This window comes from Pseudophryne corroboree, chromosome 4 (assembly GCF_028390025.1).
Source record: "Pseudophryne corroboree isolate aPseCor3 chromosome 4, aPseCor3.hap2, whole genome shotgun sequence".
NCBI lineage: Eukaryota > Metazoa > Chordata > Amphibia > Anura > Myobatrachidae > Pseudophryne > Pseudophryne corroboree.
In genome coordinates, this window is record NC_086447.1 from 146,610,804 (window position 1) to 146,627,098 (window position 16,295).

At 46.8% G+C, this 16,295-nt stretch overlaps 1 protein-coding gene across 10 annotated transcripts in view; it reads left to right on the plus strand.

Annotated features, from left to right (window-relative positions):
* Nucleotides 1-16,295, plus strand: part of MYT1L (myelin transcription factor 1 like) — a 760,642-nt gene that overhangs the window by 335,499 nt on the left and 408,848 nt on the right. For all 10 annotated transcript variants that reach the window (XM_063915489.1, XM_063915485.1, XM_063915480.1 and 7 more), the window contains exon 3: nt 5,288-5,366. Coding sequence is in view for 1 of the 10 variants with exons in the window: in XM_063915488.1 (XP_063771558.1) it covers nt 5,359-5,366 (8 nt within the window). In the remaining 9 variants the exon portion in view is untranslated. The remainder of the gene's footprint in view (nt 1-5,287; nt 5,367-16,295) is intronic.

Consider the following 16,295-nt stretch of genomic DNA (forward strand, 5'->3'; position numbering starts at 1 on the left):
ATCACCATGGATCGGACAGAACTGAATGACATTCAGGCCCAGAATTATCAAGTCTTGGATAGTGATAAAGAGCATGGTGGTAAAGTACCAACCAACCATGTTATAGGCTGTGTTTGAAAAATGACAGTTAGGAGCTTATTGGTAGGTGCATTATCACTTCTCCAGGCTTAATACATCTGCCCTTGAGCACTTTATGGCTGGAGGAAAGCACCCATCTGAGATTTATTTGCGTTGGCAGATGTTTGGGAGGTGTCATCTTAATCTGGACATCTCCTGGATGTTCTGGGTAGGCAACTATGGGGCTGATGCAGAGTTCAACACAAGTCGGCTGCACCTGCCCCTGAGTGGTGTGCATGGTTCTAATGGTGTATTTTTGACCCTACTGTAGACAGAGATGTCCATGACTGCAAGTTGACCACCCCTTTCTGTGTGTGTGTGTGTGTCACGTGTTTTCGTTGAGACTCTTGTGGGTCGCCCTCTCACTTATTTGCAGAGGCTCTCTCCTTTTGGGGAGAGCCAAAGATATCTTTCCCCAGGGGGAACTTCAGCCAACCCTGGGCAAGAAAGGAGAAACCCCAAGCCGTGAGGCGGAAGTAAGCTTGAAGACCCTTGGCACTGGAGTTCAGGGAGTCAAGGGGTCCCTCTGAGCTCCGACAAGGGGGGACCCAAAGATCCTTTTTCTTCTCAGTAGGCCACTTTCTCCAGCCCTCTTCATGATGAAAAAGATACATCTGGGGGCATATTTATGCTTCTGCCCAACTTAATGTAGCCCACAATTCCAAGGGGCATGGGGGGGCAATAACTGGTTACCCAGGCCCAGGCTTGATGTAGATGGGGGACCCAGCCAGCTGCTACGATGACAACATTTTTTTCTTTTTTTTTCGGAGTAGGCATGGCCATGCCTCCTGGATTTAGCAACACCACCTCCCAGTACACCTGCAGCGGAGCTGCAAATGAAATGCATATGAGACTGCATCGCCTGTACTTGCAAATCCTCATTCTGGACCATTGTGCGGTGTCAAAACATGCAAAATATGCCCCACTGACAGGCATATGTTCAACTTTCCATCAGCCCCTATGTGTTTATTACATGATACCTTATTTTTCTTTTAATCCACTTTTGTATTCTAGGCATGTCCCTATCATACCCAGGGCCATCTTAATGTATAGGCACACTGGTCAGCTGCCCAGGGCCACACATTTCTATAGGCCTCCAAGCAGGAGCAGGTGGTCGTCACACATCGTAGAGTGAATGGTTGTCAGCATGCTGGTTGGTGGATGGCTGGAGCGATCCACCAATCAGAATGCTGATAGTCATTTACTGAATTGAAGCATGTGGAGAGATGAGACAGGACAGCAGGAGGGACATGTTATCATTTTTTTTTATTGGTTCCATTAATGGGTGTGTAGGAGCTCCAATGCATTGCTTTGCCCAGTGCCTACAATGCTGTCAAGATGGTACTGATCATACCTGTATGTAAACAGAGGTTTTTGTTTTGTTTTTTCATTGCACTGGGATAAAATACATTACTGAAAAGCACACAAGGTAGTCAGCCAGCAAGACCTGTGTGTACAGTAGAAGTTGCACTAGGACAAGCAAATAAAATTAGGCAATATGAAGAAATACTACACACTACAGCACGTCTTTGTAAAGACTCCTTAAGACAACAGTTGACGTAATCTTGAGAAATTTGAATTTTTACTGTATTTATGAATATTATACGATTAAATAAACATGTTTAAATAAAGGTATCAGGGGTATAGGGGGATATTTTCAGCATAATTATCATCAAGAATTTTATTGTTTAGAATGTCATAGAATGAGCCTTTATCTTCCCATCTGTCTACTAAAATTGATAGTGGTAGCTACGTTAATTATATAGAATTTTGTTGTTTTACGTCGTGAGGACACGTATTGAATTGAGTATTCCTCATAAATGCTGACGATAATAAAAATATGAAATCCATGTTTTCCATATTTAGAACAGAATATTATCCAATACATTGTTGTTTCTATAGTCATTAGCCAAGAGATGTCTGTATTGTGGATGGTCATGTAAATAGGGTAAGCTCCTATCCATAATCTGCACCATTTAATTTCAATCACTAAAACATCATTTTGTCATTTTAATATCGATAGTTAACAAATAGAAACCAACAGTATATATAGCAATATATAGTTAGATATAAAAGTTATAGACGTACAGTATATTGCCTTGCACATAATATTATTGAGCAAAAGTTTGTGTAGCCACGGTGCTGGTGGCAGATTGTCATTTGCATTTTACTTACCTACTGTACAGTAAGGGTTATAAAACTTATTAAAAAAGAAAATAACCTCCTTATTAGGCTAGTGAAACATGGACTCTTTTGCCCACTGATTTGGCCACGGGACACCAGTAGAACATACAGTACTGTACATTCTCTTAGGTCTTCACCTCTCTATAGAAATAAGGCCTGAATAAGATGGTTCCTTTTTTTAGATTCATTCTTTCATAATAGTAGGACTTGGTAGGACTGTACACATCATAGTACAGTGTAGCAGTAGGTATGAGCAATACCAATGCCGGAATCCCAACAGGGGTACAATGCCGATGCTGGAATATCGGCGAGGTAGGTGATTCTCCCTCTGTAGGTTTCCATGACACCCATAGAGGGAGAATAGAATCTGTGGTGAACGAAATGAGCCACCATGCCCACAGCGAGCCCGCATGGCGCCTCAATGCGCTCTCTCCGCACACGGGATGCCGCGGTCAGTATAGTGGCAGCTGGCATCTCGTACGCCGGGATCCCATAGCGATCCCTAGCGGTATTATAGTAATATGGTAGGAATTGATAGTTGATCATTTTTGGCAGCTAAAGTTGTAGGTATTGGTCTTCTGAATGGATGTCTGAGTTTTGGTAAAGGTCTTCCACTGATACAACTGTGAGCTAATCTGTGTAAGCAAAAAAATTAAAATTAAATAAAAAAAATCAATATATAGCCTTCCAACTTATCAGTATGCCAACATAGAGAAATGCCATGCCATGTGAAATTCTCTGCCACTCCAGAGAAAAACAGTACTCCCACTCAACTATTCCGGTATACACCATTCCCCTGGTTGTTCTAAAGATGAGCATAGGGGGTGATGCAGATGTGGACGGATTTAGCATTGCCGCTGCTGCTTGCTTCCTTGAAAGCAGAAGCGATGCCAGCATATGGCAATGCAGCAGGAGGCATCTGGTATAAGTAGTCGCCTCCTGCATGCATGTGTGATTCACTGCTGTGTCTGAGAACCCAGCATCGGATCACCTGCAATGCCATCGGCCGGCTGAGTGACCCATGAGGTTACACAGAGCGGCATCCGGAGCTCCAGAGCGGCATTCTGGCCAGGAATTCCCAGTCAGAAGATGGAGACCCTGGCTTTGCCACTCTGCTTTATGTGAAATGGAGGCCATCGCCGCCCCCGCCCCCAAACAGCTGCACACTGCCAATCAACTGACTTGAGCAGCCGTAGTACATCCAACAACACAGGACCTCTACTGCACATGTTCAGTACAGGTCCAGCGCATGGGCAATGTGCTGAACATCAGTACAGTTGCGTCCTTCTATAGCCTGCAATCAGATCTGAAACCCCCCCATAGTGCTCTTTCCAGACTTTCCAAGACTTGTTGTGAAAAACCCTGTAAATGATCTCTAGTGCCCATATGGTAGGGAATATGGAGTCTAAGCTCCACAGAGGAACTAATGTCAATGATTAAGTATTCTCTGTAAAATGCTGTATAGTATGTAGCTGCTATATAAACAACTGTTAAGAAAGTAGAAGAGCATCTCATTTGCCAATTACTTCTTTAACAATGCCAGTGGCGACTCCAGAGGTGGGGCTGTTGCGCACTGCAGATTTCAAACAGGGGAGTCACACCAACTGCCACCAACTGTCATCCCAAACTGACTCACTGGCAGTTGGTGTGGTTCCCCTATTTGAACCTCTGGTGCCGCCACTGATGCTAACCATATCAGTTGCTGACATAATCTACATTAGGGTATGTAGCCAATATGCTGATATTCAACATGTTGACATGGACACTATGTTGACAATGGACATGTCGACAAGAACATAATGTTGACATGGTCATTATGTCAACATTCTAAATGTTGACAGTAAGAATATCAAATGCCGACTGTTAACATGTACAATGTTGATATTGACCCATCACATGTCGACATAACATCCGTCAGCATTTTGTGCCACATCCCCAACATTAGCAATGATCCCTACCCTTTCAGCTTCTGATCTTCAGACCAGAGCCAGATTAACAACACTGTTCCTGGGGCAGTCGCCCAGGGGCTCCCACACTTTGAGGGGCCCCACACATACTGTACATCGCCAGTAAGGAGCACTGTGGCATATGATAACTGGGGTTTCAACTTTCTGTGTTGCACAGTGTCGGACTGGAGCATGAAGGGCCCACAGGGGTATGCAGTGGTAGGGGCCCATGATTAGAGGTGTGGCCAGCCACCGCAAAGGTTTGGCTAACCATTATAGAGTACCTGGTCTGGACTCCTTGATAATTTATATAGTAATTAATGCTAGCGCATACATGAAAATGTGCCAGATTCATGACAGCAATGTACTGTAGAGAATATATCATAATCCTGTGCAGTATAAGGTAACATATGTATAATATATAATTCAAGTGCACAGTCTAGAACCTGATCCCTAGAGGAGGAGGGCCCCCCAGGCATTGTGGGGTCTACCAGTGGTTTCCCCTGTACCCCTGTGGGCCAGTCCGAGCCTGGTCTGGCATATGTTAACTGGGGTTTCTGTGTGGTATAATGTGAACTGGGGGCACTAGGGGGGTTTAACACATTTGTGGTGCCTGGAGTATTTATATATTGTACTTTTTATGACATGTCTTCATGACAATTTTATTAGAGGGTTCCAACAAGTTACTTGCTCTTGGGCCCCCACAAACCATAATCTGGCCATGCTTTAGACCATCTTGCCTTGGGTTCTGTTCTTACTGAATAATTGGGAGCTCTTTTATGCTAACGCTCCGTGAACGTTCCGTATTTGTGGGTCTTACAGCTTTCATTTACATACCTACACACACACACACACACACACACACACACACACACACACACACACACACAAGCATGGTCTATACGTATAATGAACGCAGCAGCTTTCATGAATACCAATCACTCCATTTGAATTCATGTGGATATTAGAATGTACAAAGATGAGCTTTTCTTTCCCAGCCACGGGTCACCATATGCTTTTCTTTGTCTCCTGTTTTCCAGACAACCCACCTGGGCTTACCATCCCTTTCCTCATTTAGCTCGGTCCACCAGACAAGCAGACAAGGCTTCAAATGCTCAGGTACATAAACTAAATACTTCTGGAATGCTTGTGTAGAAAGGTTCTTGCAATTAAGTAATTTATATAATTAGGATGTATGTGGATATAGAGGTAATGCATGAAATTACAGGGTTCACTTTATAAAAGCTTGTAGAGAGGTAGCTGCAAAGTGGTGCAACCGATGGGATGTGCTTTCATGTTCTTGATTGCGCTACACAAATGGCAGCATCTTACTGGTTGCTAGGGGTTACAGCATTTTATTTTGCTGTTACCTGTGCATTATTTCCTAAATGCCCCCAATATTTTCCAATAAGCAATATGGTTTATTTATTCTTCTATTGAATGAAAAATGTAGGCTTTCTTTATTTAATTCTAAAAGTAATTGTCCTCGCATCAGTTCAGTTAGGAGGAGTACAAATTATCATACCCAATGTGCTTTACAGCATACCTGGGCAGGTAATAGCAAGGCCGTAGCTACCATAGGTGCAGGCAGTGCAACTGCTATGGGGCCCAGAGCTGAGAGGGGCCCACCTTCCCTGTCACAGTTACATGTGTTATATACATTTTTCACCTTTGGGTGGTACGTAGGGGTCCTGTCAAACTTTTTCCTTGGAATATATCTAGGTATGCCCCTGGACCTGCTCGTTGTAGTGTGGTATAAAATGAACTGGAGGGCATTTTAATGTTATATAATATGAACCGGGGCTCTGTAATGAGGCACAATATGAACGTGGAGCACTATATATCATAATGTGAATTGGGGGTACTGTGCGGCATAATGTGTACTGGCAGCTCTGAAATGTGACATAGGGTGAATTTAAGCACTACTGCGATTCAAAAAAGAAACTACTATGGGGCATAACATTAAATCATTAAAAAAGGCTCTACTACGGTTCCGAAAATGAACTAGGGCACTATTATAGGGCATAAAATTAACAACTGCTGCAGAGAAGTGTCTCCCTAGAAGCATTGGGATGGGACTTCCTTCAAAATGTTGCTATGGTGCCCACAAAGTTCTGGCTACGCCCCTGATTTATAGCTTCATCTTCCCTCCTCTATGCCAGAGCTTCCAACCAGAGGCAAATAATAAGAATTTACTCACCGGTAATTCTATTTCTCGTAGTCCGTAGTGGATGCTGGGAACTCTGTAAGGACCATGGGGAATAGACGGGCTCCGCAGGAGACTGGGCACTCTAAAGAAAAGATTAGGTACTATCTGGTGTGCACTGGCTCCTCCCTCTATGCCCCTCCTCCAGACCTCAGTTAGGGAAACTGTGCCCGGAAGAGCTGACATTACAAGGAAAGGAAATTTTGAATCCAGGTTAAGACTCATACTAGCCACACCAATCACACCGTACAACTTGTGATAACCTTACCCAGTTAACAGTATGAAATACAACTGAGCCTCACTCAACGGATGGCTCATAACAATAACCCTTAGTTAAGCAATAACTATATACACGTATTGCAGAAAGTCCGCACTTGGGACGGGCGCCCAGCATCCACTACGGACTACGAGAAATAGAATTACCGGTGAGTAAATTCTTATTTTCTCTGACGTCCTAGTGGATGCTGGGAACTCCGTAAGGACCATGGGGATTATACCAAAGCTCCCAAACGGGCGGGAGAGTGCGGATGACTCTGCAGCACCGAATGAGCAAACACAAGGTCCTCCTCAGCCAGGGTATCAAACTTGTAGAACTTTGCAAATGTGTTTGAACCCGACCAAGTAGCCGCTCTGCAAAGCTGTAAAGCCGAGACCCCTCGGGCAGCCGCCCAAGAAGAGCCCACCTTCCTTGTGAAATGGGCTTTTACCGATTTTGGATGCGGCAATCCAGCCGCAGAATGAGCCTGCTGAATCGTGCTACAGATCCAGCGAGCAATAGTTTGCTTTGAAGCAGGAGCACCCAGCTTGTTGGGTGCATGCAAGATAAACAGCGAGTCAGTCTTCCTGACTCCAGCCATTCTGGAAACATATATTTTCAAAGCCCTGACTACGTCCAGCAACTTGGAGTCCTCCAAGTCCCGAGTAGCCGCAGGCACCACAATAGGTTGGTTCAAATGAAACGATGACACCACCTTTGGGAGAAATTGGGGACGAGTCCTCAATTTTGCCCTGTCCATATGGAAGATCAGATATGGGCTTTTACATGACAAAGCCGCGAATTCCGACACACGCCTAGCCGATGCTAAGGCCAACAGCATGACCACTTTCCACGTGAGATACTTTAGTTCCACGGTCTTAAGTGGCTCAAACCAGTGGGATTTCAGGAAATCCAACACAACGTTAAGATCCCAGGGTGCCACTGGTGGCACAAAAGGGGGCTGAATATGCAGCACTCCCTTAACAAATGTCTGAACCTCAGGCAGTGAAGCCAGTTCTTTTTGAAAGAAAATGGATAGGGCCGAAATCTGGACCTTTATGGACCCCAATTTTAGGCCCATAGTCACCCCTGACTGTAGGAAGTGCAGGAAACGACCCAGTTGGAATTCCTCTGTAGGGGCCTTCCTGGCCTCACACCAAGCAACATACTTCCGCCATATACGGTGATAATGCTTTGCTGTCACGTCTTTCCTAGCCTTTATCAGCGTAGGAATAACTTCATCCGGAATGCCTTTTTCCGCTAGGATCCGGCGTCAAACGCAGCCGCGGTAAGTCTTGGAACAGACAGGGCCTTTGATGCAGCAGGTCCTGTCTGAGAGGCAGAGGCCATGGGTCCTCTGTGCGCATTTCTTGCAGTTCCGGGTACCAAGTCCTTCTTGGCCAGTCCGGAACAATGAGTATTGTTCTTATTCCTCTCTTTCTTACTATTCTCAGTACTTTTGGTATGAGAGGAAGAGGAGGAAACACATATACTGACTGGTACACCCACGGTGTCACTAGGGCGTCCACAGCTATCGCCTGAGGGTCCCTTGACCTGGCGCAATATCTTTTTAGCTTTTTGTTGAGGCGGGACGCCATCATGTCCACCTGTGGCAGTTCCCATCGGTTTGCAATCAGTTGGAAGACTTCTTGATGAAGTCCCCATTCTCCCGGGTGGAGGTCGTGTCTGCTGAGGAAGTCTGCTTCCCAGTTGTCCACTCCCGGAATGAACACTGCTGACAGTGCTTGCACGTGATTCTCCGCCCATCGCAGAATCTTTGTGGCTTCCGCCATTGCCATCCTGCTTCTCGTGCCGCCCAGGCGGTTTACATGGGCGACTGCCGTGATGTTGTCTGACTGAATCAGCACTGGCCGGTTTTGAAGCAGGGGCTCTGCTTGACTCAGGGCGTTGTAAATGGCCCTTAATTCCAGTATATTTATGTGTAGAGAAGTCTCCAGACTTGACCACAGCCCTTGGAAGTTTCTTCCCTGAGTGACTGCCCCCCATCCTCTGAGGCTTGCATCCGTGGTCACCAGGACCCAGTCCTGTATGCCGAACCTGCGGCCCTCGAGAAGGTGAGCACTCTGCAGCCACCACAGAAGAGACACCCTGGCCCTCGGGGACAGGGTGATCAGCCGATGCATCTGAAGATGCGATCCGGACCACTTGTCCAACAGATCCCACTGAAAAATCCTCGCATGGAACCTGCCGAAGGGAATGGCTTCGTATGAAGCCACCATCTTTCCCAGGACTCGCGTGCAGTGATGCACCGATACCTGTTTTGGTTTAAGGAGGTCCCTGACCAGAGATGCTAATTCCTGGGCTTTCTCCACCGGGAGAAACACCTTCTTCTGTTCTGTGTCCAGAATCATGCCCAGGAAAAGCAGACGCGTCGTAGGAATCAGCTGCGACTTTGGAACATTCAGAATCCAGCCGTGCTGTAGTAACACTTCCTGAGAGAGTGCTACGCTGATGAACAACTGCTCCCTGGACCTCGCCTTTATGAGGAGATCGTCCAAGTACGGGATAATTATAACTCCCTTCTGCCGAAGGAGTATCATCATTTCGGCCATTACCTTGGTATATATTCTCGGTGCCGTGGACAGGCCAAACGGCAACGTCTGGAATTGGTAATGACAGTCCTGTACCACAAATCTGAGGTACTCCTGGTGAGGTGGGTAAATGGGGACATGCAAGTAAGCATCTTTGATGTCCAGCGACACCATAAAATCCCCCTCTTCCAGGCTTGCAATAACCGCTCTGAGCGATTCCATTTTGAACTTGAATTTCTTTATACAGGTTGAGTATCCCATATCCAAATATTCCGAAATACGGAATAATCCGAAATACGGACTTTTTTGAGTGAGAGTGAGATAGTGAAACCTTTGTTTTTTAATGGCTCAATGTACACAAACTTTGTTTAATACACAAAGTTATTCAAAATATTGTATTAAATGACCTTTAGGCTGTGTGTATAAGGTGTATATGAAACATAAATGAATTGTGTGAATGTAGACACACTTTGTTTAATGCACAAAGTTATAAAAAATATTGGCTAAAATGACCTTCAGGCTGTGTGTATAAGGTGTATATGAAACATAAATGCATTCTGTGCTTAGATTTAGGTCCCATCACCATGATATCCCATTATGGTATGCAATTATTCCAAAATACGGAAATATCCCATATCCAAAATACCTCTGGTCCCAAGCATTTTGGATAAGGGATACTCAACCTGTATAAGTGTTCAAGGACTTTAAATTCAGAATGGGTCTCACCGAACCGTCCGGTTTCGGTACCATAAACATTGTGGAATAGTAACCCCTTCCCTGTTGAAGGAGGGGGACCCTGACAATCACTTGCTGGAGGTACAGCTTGTGAATTGCCGCCAGCACTACCTCCCTTTCCATGGGGGAAGCTGGCAAGGCTGATTTGAGGTAACGGCGGGGGGGAGTCGCTTAGAATTCCAGCTTGTATCCCTGAGATACAATTTGTATAGCCCAGAGATCCACCTGTGAGCGAACCCACTGGCTGCAGAAGTTTCGGAGACGCGCCCCCACCGCACCTGGCTCCGCCTGTGGAGCCCAAACGTCATGCGGTGGACTTAGTGGAAGCAGGGGAGGACTTTTGTTCCTGGGAACTGGCTGCATGGTGCAGCTTCTTACCTCTACCCCTGCCTCTGGCAAGAAAGGATGCGCCCCTGACCCTCTTGCCTTTTTGGGAACGAAAGGACTGCATTTGATAATACGGTGCTTTCTTAGGCTGTGAGGAAACCTGAGGCAAAAAAGTCGACTTTCCAGCTGTCGCTGTAGACACGAGGTCCGACAGACCGTCCCCAAACAATTCCTCACCCTTATAAGGCAAAACCTCCATGTGTTTTTTAGAATCAACATCTCCTGTCCATTGCCGAGTCCATAAGACCCTCCTGGCAGAAATGGACATAGCATTAATTCTAGAGCCCAGCAGGCAAATGTCCCTCTGAGCATCCCGCATATATAAGACGACGTCTTTGATATGGCCCAGGGTTAGCAAAACAGTATCTCTGTCGAGGGAATCTATGTCGTCTAACAGAGTATCTGTCCACGCTGCTACAGCACTACACATCCAGGCTGAAACAATAGCAGGTCTCAGTAGAGTACCAGAGTGTGTATACACTGACTTCAGGATAGCTTCCTGCTTTCTATCCGCAGGCTCCTTTAGGGCGGCCGTATCCTGAGACGGCAGGGCTACCTTTTTAGATAAGCGTGTCAGCGCCTTGTCCACCCTAGGGGATGTTTCCCATCGTAACCTGTCCGTTGGCGGGAAAGGGTACGCCATCAGTAACCTCTTAGAAATCACTAATTTCTTATCAGGGGAACTCCACGCTTCTTCACACAATTCATTTAATTCATCAGATGGGGGAAAAGTCACTGGTTGCTTTTTCTCCCCAAACATATAAACCCTCTTGGTATTAACAGGGTTACTCTCAGAAATGTGTAATACATCTTTCATTGCAATAATCATGTATCGGATGGCCTTGGTCATTTTAGACTGTAAATGTGCCTCATCATCGTCAACACTGGAGTCGGACTCCGTGTCGACATATGTGTCAACCATCTGAGATAGAGGGCGTTTATGAGCCCCTGACGGTTTCTGAGTCGCCTGGGCAGGCGCGGGCTGAGACCCCAGCTGTCCCAAGGCTGCAGCGTCATCAAACCTTTTATGTAAGGAGTTTACATTGTCATTTAAGACCTTCCACATATCCATCCAATCAGGTGTCGGCCCCGACGGGGGCGACACCACACTTATCTGCCCTTGCTCCGCCTCCACGTAACCTTCCTCATCAAACATGTCGACACAGCCGTACCGACACACCGCACACACACAGGGAATGCTCAGACTGAGGACAGGACCCCACAAAGTCCTTTGGGGAGACAGAGAGAGAGTATGCCAGCACACACCACAGCGCTATATAACACAGGGATTTTCACTGCTAATAAGTGATTTACCCAATAGCTGCTTTTTTTGTCTTATTTGCGCCTAAATTTATGTGCCCCCCTTCTCTTTTTAACCCGTCTTGTACCTGGATACTGCAGGGGATAGCCCTGCACCCTACAGTGACCGGAGTGTGTAAGTGTGCTGGGAGCAATGGCGCACAGCTGCGATGCTGTGCGCTACCTTAATGTAGACAGGAGTCTTCAGCCGCCGATTTCGTCATCTTCAAGCTTCTGTTCTTCTGGCTCTGCGAGGGGGACGGCGGCGCGGCTCCAGGAACGGACGATCAAGGACAGGTGCCTGTGTTCGAACCCTCTGGAGGTAATGGTGTCCAGTAGCCTAAGAAGCACAAACTAGCTGCGAGCAGGTAGGTTTGCTTCTCTCCCCTTAGTCCCACGTAGCAGTGAGTTTGTTGCCAGCAGAAGCTCACTGAAAATAAAAAACCTAATAAATACTTTCTTTACTAGCAAGCTCAGGAGAGCCCACTAGGAGCACCCAGCTCTGGCCGGGCACATATTCTAACTGAGGTCTGGAGGAGGGGCATAGAGGGAGGAGCCAGTGCACACCAGATAGTACCTAATCTTTTCTTTAGAGTGCCCAGTCTCCTGCGGAGCCCGTCTATTCCCCATGGTCCTTACGGAGTTCCTAGCATCCACTAGGACGTCAGAGAAATTGGAATTGGAATACAGTGGCCCCACTGGGGTGGGTGACACCCAGTGTGCCGTACTCACCCTGTCACCCCTCCTGTGCTTGCAAAAGAGATGTGGCCTTGTGGCAACGAAGCCACACCATCTGATGAATGATTTTTGGGGTGACTGCGTTTTACTCCCTGGTTCTTGTCATGCTGGGAGAAGGGCTGGCTATGTTTCTTTTGCGGCTTCACTGAGCCTGCACCAGCCCAATGTAGCTGAGAATTGCAGAGCAAAGTCTTCAGGATTATGGTCCTGCATCACTGGACTCCCTCACTTCCGGAGCCCAGAACTGCCAATACCCCTGCAGTGGCAATGGATCTGTTACTAAAGCCACCCACTAATTAGGAGCACCAGAAGGGTCAGCAGGAAGAAGTTATTGCTGCTGGTGCAGGTGTCAAGATGCAGTTGACCTTGTGCAAGACGACCTTTTGGGGTCGACCTAGACGATCTTTTGCTGAACTATACTCGTTATAGGAACTATCAGGAACTATAGGAGCTGTCACTGTTTGTATTGCATTCTGTATATTGTGTAAGTTAAAATAAAATACATTTCTATCGCACCTTAGCTATTGTAGTTGACAGTTCTTTTCTTGTGTGCACAGCTCATGTGCAGTAAGTTAAGAAGAAGGCTGTTCATTAGACAAAGTTCTGTACAGATTTTAAAGTGGGCATCATCATCACTTGCACCAGTCTATACTGAACACCCAAGATCTGGCATATTTATGCTTCCATCCAACTCTGCAAGCCAGCAGTTATGGTGCCACGACCACTTTGAACATGAGGATGCCCTGTTACAGCCCGGTGTTGCCCCTTTAGGAGCAAAGTGAGATGCAACTAAAATGTGGGTTACTGCATCTCCCACACATTGTATGTCAGGTGTCCCCAGGCACAGCCTAATGACGGGCACTGTCTCCGAGCGGGTAACGGCGGGCGTGCGCATTACGGGCCCCGCGCATGCACAGTAGTGACCCGGTCACAGCTGTGCGAACAAAAGCATGCTGCGATCAGGTCGGAATGACCCCCAATGTACAGTGCTGCATAGTACAGCAGTGCTTTATAAATGAAATATAATTATAGTTTGTGTTAGCATGGTTCATGAGCACAGTAATACAATACCAAATTAATGCATCAGTTTTATACGAACCCTTATAGTTTAACCCAGAGATAGTGAGCCTGTAAGTTACCCGCTGATGTGAACCTACGGTACAAATTCCTGTCCGCCAAAGCCACATCACCGTGGGAACCGTGGGTTGTCTGTCTCTAGAGATGTGTGCGGACCCCGTGTTTGGGTTTTGGTTCTAATTTCATCCTTGTGTTTTTGTTTTCCAAAACCACCCTTAAGTGTTGTTTGATTCAATTTTTTGATTCATTTCAAAATTGATAACAAATCAATAATCATTGATAAAAATCTATAAAATCAGCTAAAATCATGTAATCTTTGTAATCCAAAACCCTAAATCCGAATTCCGCAGTAAGATTCGAGCTGGGACTTGGTTCAGAATGGATCTCCTCAGTGGAGCCGGACCAGGTTTTAGTTCAGTTCAGATCCACAAAATTCGGGTGGATGCGTGATGTTCTGGAAAACCGAACTGCACATCTCTAGTCTAATGTAACCCTATTGATGCATGTCAACTCTCATTACAGAATGACAGACATGCTGTATTTTGCCTGTTGATTAACTATGAGATGCATATATTTTTAAATATTATTCTGATTAATTTGTTTAACTTATCATTACTGAACTGTATCACATCACAAAACGCAAACACCATAAAATTAATGTGATTGTGTCTTATTCCAGAGAATGATGTAAATATAAGATCTTAATAGTGCATGTATCCAGGAGCGGCCCTTGGTGCGGGCAAACAGTGCCTGCGCCCGGGGCGCTGCGGCCTGGGGGCGGGGCCGCAGTCGCCCCGCAGGCACCGCCGCCTACACGCACCCCGCTCCCCGCTCCCAGGCTGCAGTGGACGCCGGGGGCTGTGTGGGCGTCTGCTGCAGCCGGCTCCAGTGACAGACACTAGAGGTCAGGATTGACCTCTAGTGTCTGTGCGGCGCTGCTATGGGAGAGACGTCATGACGTCTCTCCCATAGAGAGGAGCCGCGGGAGGCAAGAGACGGAGCAGCAGCAGCGGCGGTGGCGGACGGGAAGCAGTGGTAAGTATTGTTTGTTTTTTGTGTGTGTGTTTTTTTTTCAGCGGCAGGGGGCACAGCAGCAGAGGGCACAACTCCAGGGGGCACAGCATCAGAGGGCACAACTCCAGGGGGCATGCAGCAGAGGGCACAAATACAGGGGGCACAGCAGCAGGGGGCACAAATACAGTGGGCACAGCAGTAGAGGGCACAACTCCAGGGGGCACAGCAGCAGAGGGCACAAATACAGGGGGCACAGCAGCAGAGGGCACAAATACAGGGGGCACAGCAGCAGAGGGCACAACTCCAGGGGACACAGCAGCAGAGGGCACAACTCCAGGGGGCATGCAGCAGAGGGCACAAATACAGGGGGCACAGCAGCAGGGGGCACAAATATAGGGGGCACAGCAGCAGAGGGCACAACTCCAGGGGGCACAGCAGCAGAGGGCACAAATACAGGGGGCACAGCAGCAGAGGGCACAAATACAGGGGGCACAGCAGCAGAGGGCACAACTCCAGGGGGCACAGCAGCAGAGGGCATAACTACAGGGGACACAACTACTGGGGCACAGCTACTGGGGGGAAAAGCAACAAGCGACGGGGCGCAACTCATGGGGCACAGCTACTGGGGGCACAGCTACAGGGGGCAAATCTACTGGGGGGCACAACTACTTGGGGCAAATCTGGGGGCATAATTGTGGGCATGCCCTTATTTTTGGGTGCGCGCTTCCGGCGCACACAAACTTTTTTACCGCGGGGGGCGCCAGTGGAAACTTTCGCACTGGGCGCCACAAGGTGTAGAACCGGCCCTGCATGTATCAATAAGCAGAGAGGACTCAAATGTTCTGCTTTATAAGACACGCCAGAGAAATGATGAAAGCATGTTACTTATGTCTATCAAATCATAGCTAAGATGTAGCGGAGAGTCAGGGCGCTGGATCAGTCAGGCTGATCTCTTTTAAATACTGTAAACAGCATAAGTCACAGAAATAATCTTAAAAGAACATTTGTGCCAAGAAGCATGTTTTATTAAATGCTTGTGAGCCTGATCTGAATTGAGATTTTTACGACTTCTGATCATCAAAGACAAAAAGTTGTCATAAAATATAGTAACAAAAACATCCATTATACAATATTGTTCAAAACTGGTACAATATTTTCCTATATTGTAAATAGAATAGTTCACTACCAGCAGGATACGAAAAAAACATATTCATTTGCAAAAATGTGTAAAAAATAAAATAGATGGTATTACTGCATATATTGAAACGGGTGTAGTATGGTATGCTGGCGGCAGGGCTCCCAGCGGGCAGCATACCGGAGCCAGAATCCCGACCGCCGGCATACCGATACCTGGGCGAGCGCAAATGAGCCCCTTGCGTGCTCGCCGTGCTGCAGGCACAGTGGCGCGATACGCACGCCATGGTATCTATTCTCCCTCCAGGGGGTTGTGGACCCCCAAGAGGGAGAAAAGGTGTCGGTTAGAGATGTGCACCGGAAATTTTTCGGGTTTTGTGTTTTGGTTTTGGGTTCGGTTCCGCGGCCGTGTTTTGGGTTCGAACGCGTTTTGGCAAAACCTCACCGAATTTTTTTTGTCGGATTCGGGTGTGTTTTGGATTCGGGTGTTTTTTTCAAAAAAAACTTAAAAAACAGCTTAAATCATAGAATTTGGGGGTCATTTTGATCCCAAAGTAATATTAACCTCAATAACCATAATTTCCACTAATTTTCAGTCTATTCTGAACACCTCACACCTCACAATATTATTTTTAGTCCTAAAATTTGCA